Here is a 21,068-nt window from a genome sequence, read left to right as displayed (position 1 = left end):
GAGAAAATGTTTTTGTTGGATATGATGGTGTCGCTGCAATACAAAGCTACCGCATGGCGGCGCTGTAGACCTGTATTTGACCACTTGATTGCCGGCGCTTAGTAAAGTAAGGGTTCTTTTATCGTTCTTTGCCCCTACGTCAGCTGTAGAGGCTCAAATTGCCAGTGTGTTTTTCATGGGGGGGGGCGACTCTTTTCAGCGAGGAATTCAGTCATCAATGAGCGGACAACTTTGGAACAGTCCTGCCGCAGTCACTCACTACAAGGATTTCGTTTGATAACGGGAGCTGGACTTAAACGTTAAAATGTATAGCGGAGTGATTCTACTGATGCTGGTCGTCGGGATCTACGCTGATACTATGGACCAAGGGCCAACAGGTAAGGACAATAACGTTTTTTGTTTATTGGAGTCACGCACTGCACTGCTGCGCACCTGTGAAAGGACAGTTGGCTGGGCTGTCCGTGGCATTTCTGAGCACTGACTGGCCACGCTACTACGCTGTAGTAAACATGTAACCTATTAAGTGGAAAACTAGAGAGCTATTATTCGTTTTATTTGTTTTATGTTATGAAAGGTGATCATAGCTGTTCTCATAATTTGGTCGGACTGTCGCGTCTAATTACTGAAGATAACTTCCAATAAGGTAGTATATTGTTTTAGTCGTTGAAATTAGCCTACAAGGATATTCAATAACTACTTTTTTCAGTCATTTCAAGACTGTCACTTTTTGAGTCTGGGAAAATGAGCCCTGTTGAGTTAAGTTCATTTGTCTATTCTTCACAGAAGGGTCAAGTGTCACAATGTGTTGTTACCAGTGGCACGGTCCGTGAAGAATAGTAGGAATGTGATGGCATACAATTTGTCAGGTTGGAATACTTTAACAACATCGCACTGAAATTCTCTGAACTGCACTCTGTAATGTTATTGTCATATAATTAAGAGATTCTGATTAATCAATTCAATTTGAATATAAATGTTGTTATCGTTTGTTTTAGATTAAGCTACATCGTGGGATGGGATTGTTTCTGTTAACGGTCAATTCGATTAAAACATCCGCACGTTCCTTTTGTGTGTTATGATTTGATTGCTGAAAGCAAACTCGTCTATTATTTAACGCTGTCACGCTGTCACGCTGTCACGCACACACACCCACACACGAACAGTTTTTACATACGACGTCCAATGCTTTATACAGCAGTTTCATTGTCATGATACCTAATACAATGACAATGTGTGTTTTTAATTCTGCAGAGACAGGTCTGGGAGGCCTACAGCACATCAAAATCAAATCAAAGTTTATATGTCACGTGCAGCGAATACAACAGTGAAATGCTTACTTACAGGCTCTAACCAACAGTGTAAATAAGGTATTAGGTGAACAATAGGTAAGTAAAGAAATTAAAACAACAGTAAAAAGACAGTGAAAAAGAACAGTAGCGAGGCTATATACAGTAGCGAGGCTATAACAGTAGCGAGGCTATATACAGGCACCGGTTAGTCGGGCTGATTGAGGTAGTATGTACATGTAGATATGGTTAAAGTGACTATGCATATATGATGAACAGAGTAGCAGTAGTGTAAAAGAGGGGGTGGTGGGTGGCGGGACACAATGCAGATAGCCCGGTTAGCCAATGTGCGGGGGCACTGGTTGGTCGGGCCAATTGAGGTAGTATGTACATGAATTATAGTTAAAGTGACTATGCATATATGATAAACAGAGAGTAGTAGCAAGGTAAAAGAGGGGTTGGGGGAGAGAGGGGGGGCACACAATGCAAATAGTCCTGGTAGCCATTTGATTACTTGTTCAGCAGTCTTATGGCTTGGGGGTTAAAACTGTTGAGAAGCCTTTTTGTCCTAGACTTGGCACTCCGGTACTGCTTTCCATGTGGTGGTAGAGAGAACAGTCTATGACTGGGGTGGCTGGGGTCTTTGGCAATTTTTAGAGCCTTCCTTTGACACCGCCTGCTGCAGCGGTCCTGGATGCCAGGCAGATTAGCCCCAGTGATGTACTGGGCCGTACGCACTACCCTATGTAGTGCCTTGCGGTCGGAGGCCGAGCAGTTGCCATACCAGGCAGTGATGAAACCAGTCAGGATGCTCTCAATGTTGCAGCTGTAGAACCGTTTGAGGATCTGAGGACCCATGCCAAATCTTTTTAGTTTCCTGAGGGGGAATAGGCTTTGTCGTGCCCTCTTCACGACTGTCTTGGTGTGTTTGGACCATTCTAGTTTGTTGGTGATGTGGACACCAAGGGACTTGAAGCTCTCAACCTGCTCCACTACAGCCCCGTCGATGAGAATGGGGGCGTGCTCAGTCCTCCTTTTCCTGTAGTCCACAATCATCTCCTTAGTCTTGGTTACGTTGAGGGATAGGTTGTTATTCTGGCACCACCCGGCCAGGTCTCTGACCTCCTCCCTATAGGCTATCTCGTCGTAGTCGGTTATCAGGCCTACCACTGTTGTGTCGTCTGCAAACTTAATGATGGTGTTGGAGTCGTGCCTGGCCTTCCAGTTATGGGTGAACAGGGATTAGAGGAGGGGACTGAATATGCACCCCTCGGGGGCTCCAGTGTTGAGGATCAGCATGGCAGATGTGTTGCTACCTACCCTCACCACCTGGGGGCGGCCCGTCAGGAAGTCCAGGATCCAGTTGCAGAGGGAGGCATTTAGTCCCAGGGTCCTTAGCTTAGTGATGAGCTTTGAGGGTAGTAGGGTGTTGAACGCTGAGCTGTAGTCAATGAATAGCATTCTCACATAGGTGTTCCTTTTGTCCAGGTGGGAAAGGGCAGTGTGGAGTGCAATAGAGATCGCATCATTTGTGGATCTGTTTGGGTAGTATGCAAATTGGAGTGGGTCTAGGGTTTCTGGGATAATGGTGTTGACGTGAGCCATTACCAGCCTTTCAAAGCATTTCATAGCTATGGATGTGAGTACTACGGGTCTGTAGTCATTTAAGCAGGTTGCCTTCGTGTTCTTGGGCACAGGAACTATGGTGGTCTTCTTGAAACATGTTGGTATTACAGACTCAATCAAGGACATGTTGAAAACGTCAGCGAAGACGCCTGCCAGTTGGTCAGCACATGCCCGGAGCACACGTCCTGGTAATCCGTCTGGCCCCGCAGCCTTGTGAATATTGGCCTGTTTAAAGGTCTTACTCAAGTCAGCTACGGAGAGCGTGATCACACAATCGTTCGGAACAGCTAATGCTCTCATGCATGTCTCAGTGTTGCTTGCCTCAAGGCAAGCATAGAAGTGATTTAGCTTGTCTGGTAGGCTCGTGTCACTGGGCATTTCGTGGCTGTATTTCCCTTTGTAGTCTGTAATAGTTTGCAAGCCCTTGCCACATAAGACGAGTGTCGGAGCTGTTTGATGGTTCGTCGCAGGGCATAGCAGGATTTCTTATAAGCTTCCGGGTTAGAGTCCCGCACCTTGAAAGCGGCAGCTCTACCCTTTAGCTCAGTGCGAATATTGCCTGTAATCCATGGCTTCTGGTTGGGGTATGTACGTACAGTCACTGTGGGGACGACATCCTCAATGCACTTATTGATAAAGCCATTGACTGATGTGGTGTACTCCTCAATGCCATCGGAAGAATCCCGGAACATGTTCCAGTCTGTGATAGCAAAACAGTCCTGTAGTTTAGCACTTCATCTACTTCATCTGACCACTTTTTTTATAGACAGAGTCACTGGTGCTTCCTGCTTTAATTTTTGCTTGTAAGCAGGAATCAGGAGGAAAGAGTTGTGGTTGGATTTACCAAATGGAAGGCGAGGGAGAGCTTTGTATGCATCTCTGTGTGTGGAGTACAGGTGATTTAGTTTTTTTCCCCCTCTGGTTGCACATTTAACATGTTGATAGAAATTAGGTAGAACTGATTTAAGTTTCCCTGCATTAAAGTCTCCGGCCACTAGGAGCGCCGCCTCTGGGTGAGTGGTTTCCTGTTTGCTTGTTTCCTTATACAGCTGACTGAGTGCGGTCTTAGTGCCAGCATCTGTCTGTGGTGGTAAATAAACAGCCACGAAAAGTATAGCTGAAAACTCTCTAGGCTAGTGTGGCCTGCAATTTATCAGAAGATACTCTAATTCAGGCGAGCAAAATCTAGAGACTTCCTTAGATTTCGTGCACCAGCTGTTGTTTACAAATATGCACAGACTGTCTCCTCTCGTCTTACCGGAGTGTGCTGTTCTATCTTGCCGGTGCAGCGTATATCCCGCTACTTGAATATCCATAATATCATTCAGCCACGATTCCGTGAAACATAGGATATTACAGTTTTTGATGTCCCGTTGGTAGGATATTCGTGATCGTACCTCGTCTAATTTATTGTCCAATGACTGCACTTTGGCGAGTAATATTGACGGTAACGGCAGCTTTCCCAGTCGCCTTCTGCGGATCCTTACGAGGCATCCCGCTCTGTGTCCTCTGTACCTGCGTCGCTTCCTCTTGCAAATAACTGGGAAGTTGGCCTTGTCGGGTGTTCGGAGAATGTCCTGTTTGTTGAATATTTTTTTTTGTCTAACCCGAGGTGAGTGATCGCTGTGCAGATATCCAGAAACTGTTTTTTTGCAGTAAGATACAGTTGCAGAAACATTATGTACAAAATAAGTTACAAATAATGCGAAAACCCCCCACATAATAGCACAATTGGCTGGGCGCCCGTAAAACTGCTGCCATTTCACCCGGGGCCATTTTATCTTTGTTGGTCGTGAACTATCTTTATCGTTTTCGTTGTAGAATAAACAGTTGTCTAGTTCGGAAGGAACATTTCTTTAAAGGGAAAATTCCCTTGGTGACATTCCTGGCTCAGCTTAACCAGCTTAAGTGTTAGCAGTGAAAGTTTTTTTTTGTAAGGCAGGGGCTTGGCCATGTCTAGATTTACTTGACATGTAATAGTACTTAGACAGTGTAATAGTGTCTCTCAATGTACTAAAATAGTGTATTTGAAACCCAGACCCTGTGGGAGCATTCTCCATGCGACAGTTGTATGTTATAAATACTCTGGCGCTGCTGGGTATCACTTACAGACAAGCCAAGTAGAACCTTTACTAGTTACTGTTATAGTATACTGCATGTAACTGGCTGTATGCATTCCCACTCCCTCCATAGTAGTGTTTCCCCTAGATTATTATTCTGGTGGGCCCCGTGTAGTGGCCTCCAAAGCAACATCCAGGCCCTCTGGCACCAAATCCAGGTGAAAGCTATGATCCCTTACTGATGTCACTTGTTGAATCCACTTAATTCAGTTAAGATGAAGTGGAGGAGACAGGTTAAAAAAGGGGTTTCAAATCTTGAGACAATTGAGACATGCATTGTGTATGTGTACCTTTCAGAGGGTGAATGGGCAAGACAAAATATTTAATTGAACAGGGTATGGTAGTAGGTAACAGGCACACCGGTTTGAGTGTGTCAAGAACTGCAACCCTGCTGGGTTTTTCACACTCAACAGTTTCCCGTGTGTATCAAGAATGATACACCACCCAAAGGACATCCAGCCAACTCGACAGAACTGTGGGAAGCGTTGTATTCAACATGGGTCAGCTTCCCTGTGGACCACTTTCGACACCTTGTAGAGGCCATGCCCTGACGAATTGACAGTGTTTTGAGGGCAAAAGGGGGTGCAACTCAATATTAGGAAGTTGTTCCTAATGTTTTGTACAGACTGTGTAGTGACGCTTCCTGCCTCAGTGGTCTGTTTATGGTATATGTATATCTTACTGCTGAGACTGTCTGTGTCTGATTGCACTAACTCACACGGGTCTATTACTCCAGGCCTCACTTCTTGCTTTTCATATAGCTTATTGAGGCTGAGCAGGGCTTGTTTTCCCTATAGCTACACCTTATTGAGCACGGCTTGTTTTCCCTATAGTTACACCTGATTGAGCAGGGCTTGTTTTCCCTATAGTTACACCTGATTGAGCAGGGCTTGTTTTCCCTATAGTTATACCTGATTGAGCAGGGCTTGTTTTCCCTATAGTCACACCTGATTGAGCAGGGCTTGTTTTCCATATAGTTATACCTGATTGAGCAGGGCTTGTTTTCCCTATAGGTATACCTGATTGAGCAGGGCTTGTTTTCCATATAGTTACACCTGATTGAGCAGGGCTTGTTTTCCCTATAGTTATACCTGATTGAGCAGGGCTTGTTTTCCCTATAGTTACACCTGATTGAGCAGGGCTTGTTTTCCCTATTGTTATACCTGATTGAGCAGGGCTTGTTTTCCCTATAGTTACACCTGATTGAGCAGGGCTTGTTTTCCCTATTGTTATACCTGATTGAGCACGGCTTTCTTTTCATATAGTTGTACCATATTGAGCAGAGCTGGCTTTTCCTATAGTTGCATGGTGCACCCTCTGAGTGCTACCTGATTGAGTAGTTTTGCTGTGGTTAAAGCACTCCTTGTCAGATCACTGCATAGCAGCACCCGTTTGTCAGAGGCTGTGTGTGTGTGTGTGTGTGTGTGTGTGTGTGTGTGTGTGTGTGTGTGTGTGTGTGTGTGTGTGTGTGTGTGTGTGTGTGTGTGTGTGTGTGTGTGTGTGTGTGTGTGTGTGTGTGTGTGTGTGTGTGTCTCTCAGAGGAGTTAGAGTAGTAGAGAAGGTAATTTAATCTGGCAGGCCTCTATGTCTCCAACTCTCTCCCAGTACTGACATGCAGTCAGTGTGAAACACACCGTGATTGGGGGTGTAGAGGGTGAACGTGGGAAGGGAAACCACATGGGAACACACTCTGATGGGAGAAGGTGGGTGGGCACCAGGCTTGGGGTTATACCAAGGACGAGGGGATAGAAGTGCTGGCTGTGCTGGATACTGTGGTGTGGATCGGACAGATCCTTCATCATACAGAAAATGGTTCAACACTCACAAAGCTCTCTTTGGGGAACACAGCTTGAAAAGGAGAACATGGGAGCACAAACACACACAGAGAAAAGAGTGATGGAAGTTTCTCGGATGGGTCTTTCACATATTATGACCAGCCGGGCTACCTTGTTATATTTCTTTACTTTTCTTTGCTGAACTGTACTCTTTCTTCCATCCATATGAAGACCTTCATCTGTCTAGCTCTGACACTTCTTCACCTGACTAGAGAGAGAGAGAAGTCACTTTTTAAAATTAGACAGCTTTAATGGACAGGCGGCTTTAAGACATCTTTAGACACGGACCGCCTTCTTCCCTCGCCTCAAACGGACGGGTCAACACACGCTGAGAGAAACGGTCTCACTGCGAAGCAGTCAAGCAGACAGATAGAGTGACTCACCAAAGCTTTACCTATTACCCGACCACACACAGTTTAATTGCCACAACTGTTAGCACTTCAACTATTTCTGCATATAGTTCTAAGGTTCGTCATTCAGCTTGCGTACCAACGTACAGTACACCATTCCCATTCAAGTTTTTTTTTAAATTACTACTATGAAATAACACAAATGAAATTGTGTAGTGACCAAAAAAGTGTTAAATAAATCAAAATATATTTGATATTTTGTCCTGATGAAAAACAAATGATAGTCCCACTATGCGCAAACCAGATAGGATGTTGTATCGCTGCAGAATGCTGTGTCACCACCAGAAAAGCACCATCAAACCCCCTCCTCCATGCTCACAGTGGGAACCACACATGCAGAGATTATCTGTTCACCTACTCTGCGTCTCACAAAGACACGGCGGTTGGAACCACATATCTCAAAATTTTGAGTCTTCCTTTCTTGTGGCGGTCCTCATGAGAGCCAGTTTCATCATAGCACTTGATGGTTTTTGCAACTACACTTGAAGAAACTTGAAATTTTCCATATTGACTGACCTTCATGTCTTAAAGTAATGATGGATTGTCCTTTCTTTTTTGCTTATACGAGCTGTTCCTGCCATAATATGGACTTGGTCTTTCACCAAATAGGGCTATCTGACTCCACATGTGTTATTTCATAGTTTTGAAGTCTTCACTATTATTCTACAATGTAGAAAATAGTAGGAATAACAAAGAAAAAACCCTTGAATGAGTAGGTGTGTCCAAACGTTTGACTGGTACTGTATTTATTGGCAAAGCTGCAGCTGTGGCTTTTTGCAGCCGGTTTGAGTGTTCAACATGAATTTGAAGTTGCTTGACATTTAATCACCAGAGTTGAGGACCTTTGTGGTGGCCTCTGAAACATTCCATCAGTTCAGCTGGACATAGGCATAGGACTTGGCAAAGCTCTGCTGCCTTTTGTATAGGACTTCTCTGAGTCACTCAAATATATATTTTATTTCTCTTTTTGTCTGAAGGTGATTTCCTCTTATCGTTCCCGGTAGGGGCTGGGTCTCGACAGTGGGGATGTTTGGCAGAGAAGTCTATTTCCTCATAGGGAGCTGAGCTGATTGGTAGAATGGAGGAAGTGTGAGGAGAAGAGATGCAAGGAGTGTGAGGAGGGGAGAGATGGAGTAAAGCTGTGTTGTTCCTGACAGACATTAATGTCCTAGCCTCCCAGTTAAATACCACTGTTCTCTATAGTCCCTAAAAGCATCTCAGTCAGTTAGTGGATGGCACTTTCACCGTGTGTGTGTGTGTGTGTGTGTGTGTGTGTGTGTGTGTGTGTGTGTGTGTGTGTGTGTTTGGATCAAACAGGCAAGGAATTGACAAGTTTTCACAAGATGTTGTTATTTTATTTCTGTCTGTCCAGCAGAGAACTTGAATCAGACCTTTTTATTGTAAAAGTAATAAAACACTGACTGGCGGGGATGTTCACTGTGAGTGTGAGTCTGTGCGTTTGTTTGAAAGAGAGAACGTGAGTGTGAGAGAGAAAGACAGAGGGAGAGAGCGTGTCTTTGTGTGCATGCCGCAATGTGTGTGTGTGTGTGTGCACTACAAGGGGCAGACCTGTCAGCTTTGTGTGCTCACTTTCAGAAGTATCCTTTAGAGTTTGAGCTTTTCGCAGACAGGTAGACCGCCAGACAGTGGTTCAGCTAGTCAGAGACAGGGAGGTCTCTCGGTCACAGAGGTGGTCGTCAGTTAGACCTGTTGTCATATCATCGTGGTGCCTCGCCTCGTCTCTGACGCTGATCGCCCACGACCGCTCCCCACGTTCACCTGCCATCGCCATGACACCCATCACCACCACACTCCCGAAACGGAGCTGACAGCATTCCCCAACTGCTCGACGCCCCCGACCTGCAGGGGCCAATGGTAACAGGAAGGAGGGGGATCCTCTCTCAGTTCTGCTCATCTGTCGCTGTTCTTCTCCAGGTGGTAGCTAGCTAACCGATAATGTGTTGCTGAGTCCCTGAACACCACCAAGCCACCATGTTAGACAGATGGCTGTGTGTCAATAGGCCCAACACTACCTGTCAGATTTTTTTAATGTGTTTAAATTTGGGGTAAGACGCGCTTATTTAACACAAGAGGAAAAAACAACTCAGAATCAGTAATCAACTTAGTGATCCAGATAGCCATGGTCTTCAGTTATTTGTTTCTGTGACGCCTGTCATCAGAGAAACAATTGACTGAAAGATCAGATTTCAAGTTATTAGAGTGGGTGTTTCTCCTGGATGAGGACAGGGTAGATCTCTCTGTCTCTCTCTCTCTCTCTCTCTCTCTCTCTCTCTCTCTCTCTCTCTCTCTCTATTGAGAATAACTGTATTGCTGTATATATGACTACTTTGTCAACTGTGTCCCAAATAGCACTATATTTCCTACATAGTGCACTACTTTTGACCTGGGCATGTTGGGTGCACACACTTTGTTGTGTCTCTAATCAGGAGTCTGGCAAGTGTCACTTTTGTCCAACAAACACATTCGTAAGAACTAACTAATTGACATTCCACATCAGTCCAAATCATTCATATTCTTTATGGGTTTTGTTAAGGATCATTTGCTCAAACTGATGGAGAAGAAATCACTGCCAATATGATTAAAACGATCACTTTGGAGCTACACAGCAGAAGGATGATAGAGTTTTAGTGTCTGTCATCTGTTTATTTGGAGTGGCTGTGGGGGTGTAGATGTAGTAGGATGCTACCACAGATAGAACAATGAGACGGATGTGTAAATGTGAAGCATCCGGTTGGCATTACCACTCACTACCAAATATGGTAGTGAGAGGAAACCTACTGGCGGCAGAAAGAGAAGATGGAACGAGATGGATTTTGTACGACATTCTGCACATTTTCTCATCGATTAAACATTTGATCTCAATACAGTTTTCTGTTCTAGAATCTAGAATGTGTTCTGAACAGAGTGGACTAAAATTTGTGGACTTTACCCTTTGCAAAAGTGTTTTTAAATTTGCACCGTTTAGAAGGAGTGCAAAGGTGAATTGAGTTATTGCACACGCACACTTCACAGATTAGGCGTTCCCTAATGGAAATATGCAGATGTATACTAGAATGCGCCAACAGGATATCACTAGCTCGTGCTTGGCTCTGCCCACCTCCTTGCTTGTTCTGCCCACTATGACTCATTTGTTCCATTGGAAACGACAAGCTGTGGTCTATCTTGGTTTAGTTATAAAAATCTTTGATGCTACCTGAGAGGAGATATACACCACAGACTACAACTCTGCTGTGATGTCTGTCCATTAAGTGTCAGTAGTTCTGATGTGATCTCTGTCCATTTAGCATCTCCCAGAACTGCCACCTGCTCTCTGATTGCTTCTGTCAGATACCACTTGCTCTGCTACAGTCAGACAGCTAAAAGTTTATGAATAGTTATTTATGAATATTCCTCACCTCACCTCTATCTGAATGTATGTTTACTTTGTTGCTCAGCCAAGTATCTCTAACGATAAATCGCTAGCCATCAAACTGCCAGTCTGCCCTGACCTGCCCACTACTCTGATTGATGACAGTTGAAGTTGATGCTGGCATTGACAGCGATGGAAAATAACAGAAAAAAAGACTGGTGTGTTGTCCTGATTCCTGCTGTGTGCAGCTGTAACCATGGCAACGGAATCAGCAGCAAAGTCCCTAGGTCAAAGTTTACCCGCATGATGTGTTCTGGCAGCACTGGCAGAGTGTCAACGACTGTCTTTGAAGATGGAGATGACAGTTGGACCAATCTCACGGAACAAAAACATCCCTCTCAAGTCGCTACTTTATGAGTTTCGCCAATAGCTTTGGGGTAAATAATTGGGAGAGGGCCACAAAAAGCAATTTCTTATCATTTTCCTTGTCAGGTCTTTCTCTTCTGTCTCCCTATCTTACCCTTTCTCCTTCACCACCTCCTCCCCTCCCTTATCTGCATTTCGTTCACTTTTTATCCCTCCCTCTCCCTCTCCCATCATATTCAAATAATAATCCCTGTTGTAATGAATGTGTTGGAAGATGTACTACTGACTATATCCTGCACTCTTAATGATAACCGCCTCTGTTATAGCATGACCTTAAAAAGGCCCCCTCTACAATAAGGAACTCGACCAAAGGGAGGGCTGGGTCCCCTGGCTGCTGTAGAAGATATTAAAGTTTCCAAATTACTTGTTTAGAGTTATCAAACCTCAGGGCTTTGGAGTGTCCCTGTGCAGCGCTGTAGAGAGATATTACAAGTTTGGAGGGGAAAACTTGCGATGTTGTGAAATCCTGGAAGGGCCAATCAGTGTGTCCTTATGTTGCACACACACACGCACAGACACACACACACTGAACTAAACACCATGTACCACACACACACACACAGATCTCACAAGGGCACTGCAGACGATGTGAGAGTTTTGACCCCCTGATCAGTATGGCTGGCACTGCAGTTAGGTGTGTGTTTTTGTGGCACCTTGTGTTTGGTGTTATTTCAGAGGTAGAGGGGATACACACCTGGGAAGTGAGCTAGAGGAGGGGTTTTCAAACTGGGGTCTGCCGAGGTAGAAAATTATTAGGCGGGTTGTTTAAGTCTTAAGAAAAAACATGGAAAAACTGTTAGTGTCAACTTAAATAACTAAAACCAGATAGAAAGCAGGCAGAAAAGATATTGAACTATACCATTTAAAAAAAATAATACCATATTTGAGAACTAACAATGAAATAAAAGCTAGAGAGTCAGGGAGAATCAAATTACAAAAACCGGGCATTCAGGGCACATGGCCATTTTGTTATGTTTGAGCAATGAAACACAGCGTTAGTCATGGCAAAATGCATAGAATAGCAGGAAATACGCTTTAAAACTGCAAACAGTGTATATTTGCTGGAGATTAGCTTCAAAACTGCAACATTTTCTCTCAGAATCAATGGAAAAATGTTGTAGAATTAGAGAAAATTAGCTTTACAAGAGCAAAATGTTGGAGAGGCCATCACACAGCCTTGACCTCAATCCTATAAACAATTTGTGGGCAGAACTGAAAAAGCGTGTGCGAGCAAGGAGGCCTACTATCCTGACTCAGTTACACCAGCTCTGTCAGGAGGAATGGGCCAAAATTCACCCAACTTATTGTGGGAAAATTGTGGAAGGCTACCCAAAACGTTTGACCCAAGTTAAACTATTTAAAGGCAATCCTACCAAATACTAATGGAGTGTATGTAAACTTCTGACCCACTGGGAACGTGATGAAAGAAATTAAAGCTGAAATAAATAATTCTCTACTATTATTCTGACATTTCACATTCTTAAAATAAAGTGGTGATCCTAACTGACCTAAGGCAGGGAATTTTAACTCTGATTAAATGTCAGGAATTGTGAAAAATTGTATAAATGTATTTGGCTTAGCTGTATGTAAACTTCCGACTTCAACTGTATATATATATTTTTTGCTAACATATGATGTGGATCCCTGGGTTGCCGGTTTGCCTTGGCAGGGGTCCCTAGGCAAGAAAATTTAGATAACTACTGAGCTAGAGGATATAGGGGCTATAATTTTGGCAGCTGTGGGTACGTGTGCAGGCAGCACCTGGAACTGGTCTAGCTGGTCCTGACTCTCCTCTATTCTCCTCCCAACATGGTCCTAATGCAGTGTCATCATCAGTAGCTGTTGCAGTTCTCTACCCAACACCGTAGGGCTTCAAGCACATTCACCTCTGGACCATTATTGGTACAATGGAATGTAACTTTATTTGTCAAGAGTGAATTTTTCTTGCACATTTCAAAGCATATGTCAATTGTTTTGTAAGTATAGTTATGTAAGGGCCTCCCGAGTGACGCAGTGGTCTACAGCACTGCATCGCAGTGCTAGCTGTACCAATAGAGATCCTGGTTCGAGTCCAGGCTCTGTCGCAGCGGGCCGCGACCAGGAGACTCATGTGGCGACGCACAATTGACCCAGCGTCATCTGGGTGAAGGGAGGGTTTGGCCGGCAGGGAAGTTCTTGTCCCATCGCGCTCTAGCGACTTCTGTGGCGGGCCGTGCGCAATGCACACTGACACGGTCACCAGGTGTGGGGTTAAGCGTGCATTGTGTGATGAAGGGTGGCTCGGCTGGGTTGTGTTGCGGAGGATGCACGGCTCTCGACCTTCGCCTCTCCCGAGTCCGTACGGGAGTTGCAGTGATGGGACAAGACTGTAACTACCAATTGGAAACCATGAAATTGGGGTGAAAAAATGATTAAAATAAAATGTATAGTTATATGGTATAGATGCAGGACTGGACATTGCATGGTCAAGGAGCCTGCATATCATCTCCGACATGTCAATGAATTCTACAGTGTTTGGCTTCATGGTCGCTTGTCATCCATGCCAAGGATGACTGAGGTTGCATTCCTCAAACTAAACTCAATTATCAGGTAGAACAGAAAACCATCGCGCTCCGGTCCTCGTCGGGAAAGAGTTGAATACCCCTGCCATACTGTATATAGTGCATTACTACTTACACATTGATCACTATAGTGAGAGAGTATGCATCAACAGCAACCTTGGGCAAATCCTCTGCATTATCAATAACAGACGTGTATATTTCCTCAGTGAAAACAATGTACTGAGCCAATGTCAAATTGGCTTTTTACCAAATTACCATACGGCAGAACATGTATTCACCCTGCACACCCTAATTGACAAACAAACAAACCAAAACAAATGCAATGTCTTCTCATGCTTTGTTGATTTCCAAAAAGCTTTTGACTCAATTTGGCATGAGGTTGTGCTATACAAATTGATAGAAAATGGTGTTGGGGGAAAAACATACACAATTTTAAAATTCATGTTCAGAAACAACAAGTGTGCGGTTAAAATTGGCAAAACACACGCACGCGCGCACGCACGCACGCACACACGCACACACGCACACACACACACACACACATTCCATCTAGATTCCGTTGCCCTCGGTCTAAACATCACCGCCACAGGTAACTTCCACAAAGCTATGAACATTCTGAGAGACAAGGCAAGAAGGGTCTTCTACGCCAAGGAACATAACATTTGACATACCAATTAGGATCTGGCAAAAAATACTTGAATGGTTGTGAGATCTTGGGTCCACTTACCAACCAAGAATTCCCAAAAAGTGACAAACACCAAATTTAGACTCTGCATGCAGAATTCTACAAATATCCACAGTGTACAATGTAAAACACCAAATAATGCATGCGAGCAGAATTATGCAGTTTCCCACTAATGATCAAAATCCAGTAAAGAGACGTTCAATTCTACAACCACCTAAAAGGAAGTGATTCGTGGCCTGGTAGGGCAACTGCAACGCCCTCAACCTCAAGGCTCTCCAGAGGGTGGTGTGGTCTGCACAGCGCATCACCGGGGGAAAAATTCCTGCCCTCCATGACACCTACAGGACCCGATGTCACAGGAAGGCCAAAATTATCATCAAGGACAACAACCACCCAAGCCACTGCCTGTTCACACCGTTACCATCCAGAAGACGAGGTCAGTACAGGTGCATCAAAGCTGGGACCGAGAGACTGAAAAACAGCTTCTATCTCAAGGCCATCAGACTGCTAAACAGCAATCACTAACTCAGAGATGCTGCTGTCTACATTGAGATCCAATAACTGGCCACTTTAATAAATGGATAATTCGTCACTTTAAACAATACCACTTTAAATAATGCCACTTTAACTTCTTATGGCTGCAGCCCGACGCCGGTACACTTATAACAACAGCCAGCTCAAGTGCAGGGCGCGAAATTCAAAATATATATATTTTTAAATATTTTACTTTTACACATTAACAAGTCCAATACAGCATATGAAAGGTACACATCTTGTGAATCCAGCCAACATGTCCGATTTTTAAAATGTTTTACAGCGAAAACACCACGTATATTTATGTTAGCTCACCACCAAATACAAAAGAGGACAGACATTTTTCACAGCACAGGTAGCATGCACAAAGCCAATCTAACTAACCAAGAACCAACCAAACTAACCAACAAACAACTTCATCAGATGACAGTCTTATAACATGTTATTCAATAAATCTATGTTTTGTTCGAAAAATGTGCATATTTCAGGTATAAATCATAGTTTACATTGCAGCTACAATCAGAAATTGCACCGAAAGCAGACAGAATAATTACAGACACCAACGCCAAATAACTAAATACTCATCATAAAACATTTCTGAAAAATACATAGTGTACAGCAATTGAAAGACAGGCATCTTGTGATTCCAGACAATATTTCCGATTTATCAAGTGTTTTACAGCGAAAACACAATATAGCGTTATATTAGCTCACCACAATAGCCAAAAACACAAGCAATTTCCCAGTAGCAAAAGTAAGCGATCGTAACAAACAAGCAAAAGATATATAATTTTTGACTAACCTTGATTTTCTTCCTCAGATGACAGTCCTATAACATCAGGTTATACATACACTTATGTTTTGTTCGAAAATGTGCATATTTAGAGCTGAAATCAATGGTTACACCGTGTGCTAACTTAGCGACTTTTTCTCACTATGTCCGGATTTTTCCTGACACTTTTTCTGACACACATATTCTGACCAAATAGCTATTCATAAACATAACTAAAAAATACATGTTGTATAGGAAATGATAGATCCATTAGTTCTTAATGAAATCGCAGTGTTAGAATTCTAAAAAATAACTTCATTATGATATGCAGCTTCGGTATAGCTAGAGTACCCAAACGTTGGCCGCCCACGACTAGTACAACATGTTCGACAGATATATGAAATAGCATCATAAAATGTTTCTTACTTTTGCTGATCTTTCATCAGAATGTTGGACAAGGTGTCCTTTGTCCAGAACAGTCGTTGTTTGGAATTAGAACGGACAATTTCCCTCTTCATTTAGCACGCGCGCTAGCCAAGTGGCACGAATCGCTCCATCGTCAACAAAGTCAGAGAACGGAACACGGCAAAACTCCCGAAAATTTTTCAATAATCTGATTAAACTATATTGAAAAAACATACTTTACGATGATATGGTCACATGTGTCAGATAAAATCGAAGCCGGAGATAGTAGTCGTCCATAACGGCAGCTAAACAGAAGGCAATCCCACTGTCCACCGCGCGCTCCTCAGAGTACCGGAAATGAGGGACACGTCATACAAAGAGCCTGTATTCCACTTCAGACCAAGATAAACACGAAATTTCTTCTCTCACTGCCTCTTGACATCCAGGGGAAGGTCTATGAAGTGCACGTAGACTCTTACGTTTCATGCCCATGTATAGGCAGGAACAAAAACAGAGCCTCAATTTCAGACTTTCCACTTCCTGGTCAGGAAGTTTGTGCCAAATGAGTTCTGTTTGACTCACAGATATAATTCAAACGGTTTTAGAAACTAGAGAGTGTTTTTTTATTATCCAATAGTAATAATAATATGCATATTGTATGAGCAAGAATTGAGTACGAGGCCGTTTGAAATGGGCACATTTTATCTGGCTACTCAATACTGCCCCTGCAGCCCAAACAGGTTAATAATGTTTACATATCTTACATTACTCATATCATATGTATATACTGTATTTTATAATCCATTTTTCAACATATTTTTAACACATTGCTTCAGGGCAGAATGTATTTTTTTTGTATTATCGGGATACGACGTTCAAATGGTCAGACTTTTACAGATCAGTTTATCAAAATATTGTCATTTCATGGAATTATTAAAAAAATACTATTCACATGTATGACAAAGGCATATTTTGCATATATTTAGACGTAAAATTATACTTAAAATCAAACGACCTAAAATTTTAAAAAAGCCTCTGTAAAAGTCTGACTATAAGACCTAAGAACCTGCGTGTGTAATAATGTGAAAATACAGTGCCTTGCAAAAGTATTCGTCCCCCTTGGCGTTTTTCCTATTTTGTTGTACTACAACCTGTAATTTAAATTAATTTTTTATTTGGATTTCATGTAATGGACATACACAAAATAGTCCAAATTGGTGAAGTGAAATAAAAAAAATAACATGTTTAAAAAAATTAAAAACCGGAAAAGTGCATATGTATTCACCCCATTTGCTATGAAGCCCCTAAATAAGACCTGGTGCAACTAATTACCTTCAGAAGTCGCATAATTAGTTAAATAAAGTCCACATGTGTGCAATCTAAGTATCACATGATCTGTCACATGATCTCAGTATATATACACCTGTTCTGAAAGGCCCCAGAGTCTGCAACACCATTAAGCAAGGGGCACCACCAAGCAAGCGGCACCATGAAGACCAAGGATCTCTCCAAACAGGTCAGGGACGAAGCTGTGGAGAAGTACAGATCAGGGTTGGGTTATTAAAAAACATCCGAAACTTTGAACATTCCACAGAGCACCATTAAATCCATTATTAAAAAATGGAAAGAATATGGCACCACAACAAACCTGCCAAGAGAGGGCCGCCCACCAAAACTCATAGATCAGGCAAGGAGGGCATTAATCAGAGAGGCAACAAGGAGACCAAAGATAACCCTGAAGGATCTGCAAAGGTTTAAGTTTTGCCTTGAAGAATGGACAAAAATCCCAGTGTCTAGATGTGCCAAGCTTATAGAGCCAAACCCCAAGAGACTTGCAGCGCTAATTGCTACAAAAGGTGGCTCGACAAAGTATTGACTTTGGGGGGTGAATAGTTTTGTCTCATTTCTTGTTTGTTTCACAATGAAAAATATTTTGCATCTTCAAAGTGGTAGGCATGTTGTGTAAATCAAATGATACAAACCCCCCCAAAATCTATCTTAATTCCAGATTGTAAGGCAACAAAATAGGAAAAATGCCAAGGGGGTGAATAATTTCGCAAGCCACTGTATGCAGTTTTGGGCAAATTCTCATATCACTTTGCTCAATTTCTTACATACACAGCTTTTGTTTGGCTGTTGAAATGTGCAGAACACTTATCAGCTATGCCTGCCCCATATGTAAGGTCCTTTTTGAGTTGTTGCTGGTCCCTCTTTACTTTCTTGACTGTGTCATGGGACCTGCGCCTACACTTGGCACACTCCATTGAAGCAGCATCTGTAATTGCTTCCAGTGTCACCAAAGTGCTGTCAAACCAGAATTTGTTCATCAAATTTGATATAGCAGTGGCTCCCGCTCATTAAACGTGGCTACTGCCATACTGGCTGCTCCGTCAGTGTGGCTTTTGCACACGAAGACAGTTTTGGGGCATCGCGACCATATTATAGAGTTCAGATATTCATTTGAATTCTGGGTTCCTCCGTGCTACATTCTTTTGAGGAGGTTATCATTTGACGTCCTATGATATACAGGTACCATTTTCTGTGCAGCCTCTCTATTAAAATGTATGGCCTCCATGCTTTTGTGACTGAGAGGATCTTCACTACTTTCTAGGGCTCGCTGGCACCAGCACCAATGCACACACCTATCCCGTAGTTGGAAGTGAATCCTCTTTTGTGCCAAGTGCCATCGAAGGATACATGAATGCCTATGATGGCATCATCATCCTCCTTCAGCAACTCTGCTATGTCTGGGTCTATATCTACGTATGCTCTTCTAATTATCTTTGCAGCACTCCCCATTGACTGTAGCCCTCTGAATCTCTGCAACTAAAGTGTGTGTGCGTGGGGGGGGGGGGGGGGGGGAGTGCATATGTCATTACAGTCATAACTGCAGAACTAAATATCAGCATGGTACCCTACGTAAATATTAGCATATCAGCATGTATTTAATTTATGTAAAGCTAATTTCTCACTAATAGCATTAGGCTACAGCCATATGACATTGTAGGCCTATGTTACAGTCTCATTGTATAGTTATGTTTTCTTATCACTCTGTTTTATTCACTTTGAATACATTTGCTGGAGCACAGAAATACATATTATTTATACACAGCAAGTCACCTGACAATATTGGGCCACTTTCCCTTTTTATTTACCTGCAAGCAAGCAATCCCTAGGACTTTGCTTATTTTCTTTAGAACTGCATAACCAAATACAAGTTCATGGGCAAGAAGAAATATCCTCACACGTATATAAAATGCCACATCACCCCTGGAGCACTCCTGCAGCCTGGAGGAAGTGTAAACACTCCTCCTAAATTCATCATGATCACCTTCATAGTCTGCACATTCTATCATGACAGAATTACAGAATCACTGGTTGGTGGTGTCTATGGTGATTTTCAGTCCAGTGTTTAGACGCTTAGGGCAAATCAAATCATGGGCAAGTTGGTTTATTTGTTACATGTGGAATAAAAGCCACTGTTGGCCGTCTGCTGTCTGCTTGGCTGCTGCTAGTTGTCATCTTCATCTCAACTAATCTGTGTCTCAGCGCGCTGCTTCCGGCTACCTCCTGTACTGCCACTGCCTCGATCGGCTGATCAGGCACATTTTTTATTTCATTCACTGCTTTTCTCGCATTGGCTTACTGAGATCGCCTATTTTTATTCACATACTGTAGGTATATACTTTGCGATGTTCTCATTTGTCTCTCTTTACGTGGATTCTTCGCGGGAGATATTTTCAAACAAGGAAGTGCTGCGCGGCATGTGAGGCATTTTAACCAATCAGGTTGCTGAAAAGGCCCTTTAAATGCCAGTAACCAATCAGATGTCAGTAATTACTAATCTTTCAGCACGATGCACTACGTCTACAAAGGATATAGCCATGTATGGACTAGCTAACCACATGCTCCGGAAAACAAGCTTTGAATGATATATGATTCAACATGGAGTTTTAAAAATAGCGGTTAAAGTTCTACATTTATGGTAGGTGTAGTTGATGGAGTTGGGATAAAGTGATACAAATAAAGTATTTATTTACATTATTGCCGATGTATTTGTACATTTTATGAAAGTATGGAAGTTAAGGTTGCAAAATATTCCAAAATCAGAAAATTGACAGATGGAAGCAAGATCACAATTTTTGCCTGTGGTGCCTGGCCTTAAGGATGGGACCCGTTTTTGCAAATGACATACCCAAGTCTAACTGCCTGTAGTTCAGGACCTGAAGCAAGGATATGCATATTCTTGATACCATTTGAGGAAGGAAAAACTGAAGTTTGTGGAAATGTGTAATTAACGTAGGAGAAAATAACACATTACATCTGGTACCAGATGTGTGAATTGTTTTATTTCTAATGCAAGAGAAAGACCATAATATAATATTGCAGTTTAGGCGCAATTTAGATTTTGGCCACTAGATGGCAGCAGTATATGTGCAAAGTTTCAGACTGATCCAGTGAAGCCTTGCAAAACTCAAAACATTTTGTATCAAGTCTGCCCAAATTTGCCAAATTGGTCAATTGATACATTTAAGTACATAACTATAGAGAACATACAACAATTATATGGTAATACACATTTTTAAGTTTACACCCTCCCAGGAAAGTCATACATGATGGAAAACTAGCTTCCCTACAGAAAAGACACTATCCTTCACACATCTACATGGCCGGGCGGTGTGGGTGTGGGGCCAGAAACAGCAGGGGTTCAAAGTTTAGAACCCAGTTTCTACATTATATATTAAAATTGATTTTATCAAACAAAACTACGTTACATTTTATCTCTGGGACCCTCAGGATGACAAATCAGAGCAAGATTACTGAATGTAAGTACATTAAGAGATGAATGTATCAAACCAGTTGCTGTGATAAAAGTTTTGTTGTTGTTGTGCACTCCTCAAACAACAGCATGGTATTTTTTCACTGTAATAGTTACTGTAAATTTGACAGTTCAGTTAGATGAACAATAATTGAAGCTTTCTGCCCATATAAGACATGCCTATGTCCTGGGAAATGTTCTTGTTACCGTCCCGGTGGA

At 42.6% G+C, this 21,068-nt stretch overlaps 1 protein-coding gene across 8 annotated transcripts in view; it reads left to right on the top strand.

The window, feature by feature from the left end:
• The first annotated feature begins 147 nt into the window (after positions 1–147).
• LOC129820036 (receptor-type tyrosine-protein phosphatase U-like) overlaps positions 148–21,068 on the top strand; it is a 299,258-nt gene continuing 278,337 nt past the window's right edge. For 4 of the 8 annotated variants that reach the window (XM_055876847.1, XM_055876851.1, XM_055876848.1 and 1 more), the window contains exon 1: positions 149–377. In XM_055876847.1, coding sequence (XP_055732822.1) covers positions 305–377 — 73 coding nt within the window. In that variant the 5' untranslated portion in view covers positions 149–304. Of the gene's footprint in view, positions 378–21,068 lie in introns of all 8 variants that reach the window. The other 4 variants (XM_055876850.1, XM_055876845.1, XM_055876852.1 and 1 more) reach the window with 2 other exon arrangements.

This window comes from Salvelinus fontinalis, chromosome 22, assembly GCF_029448725.1.
Source record: "Salvelinus fontinalis isolate EN_2023a chromosome 22, ASM2944872v1, whole genome shotgun sequence".
NCBI lineage: Eukaryota > Metazoa > Chordata > Actinopteri > Salmoniformes > Salmonidae > Salvelinus > Salvelinus fontinalis.
Note: the sequence above shows the minus strand (reverse complement) of the source record. Positions and strands in the feature narration are given on the sequence as shown.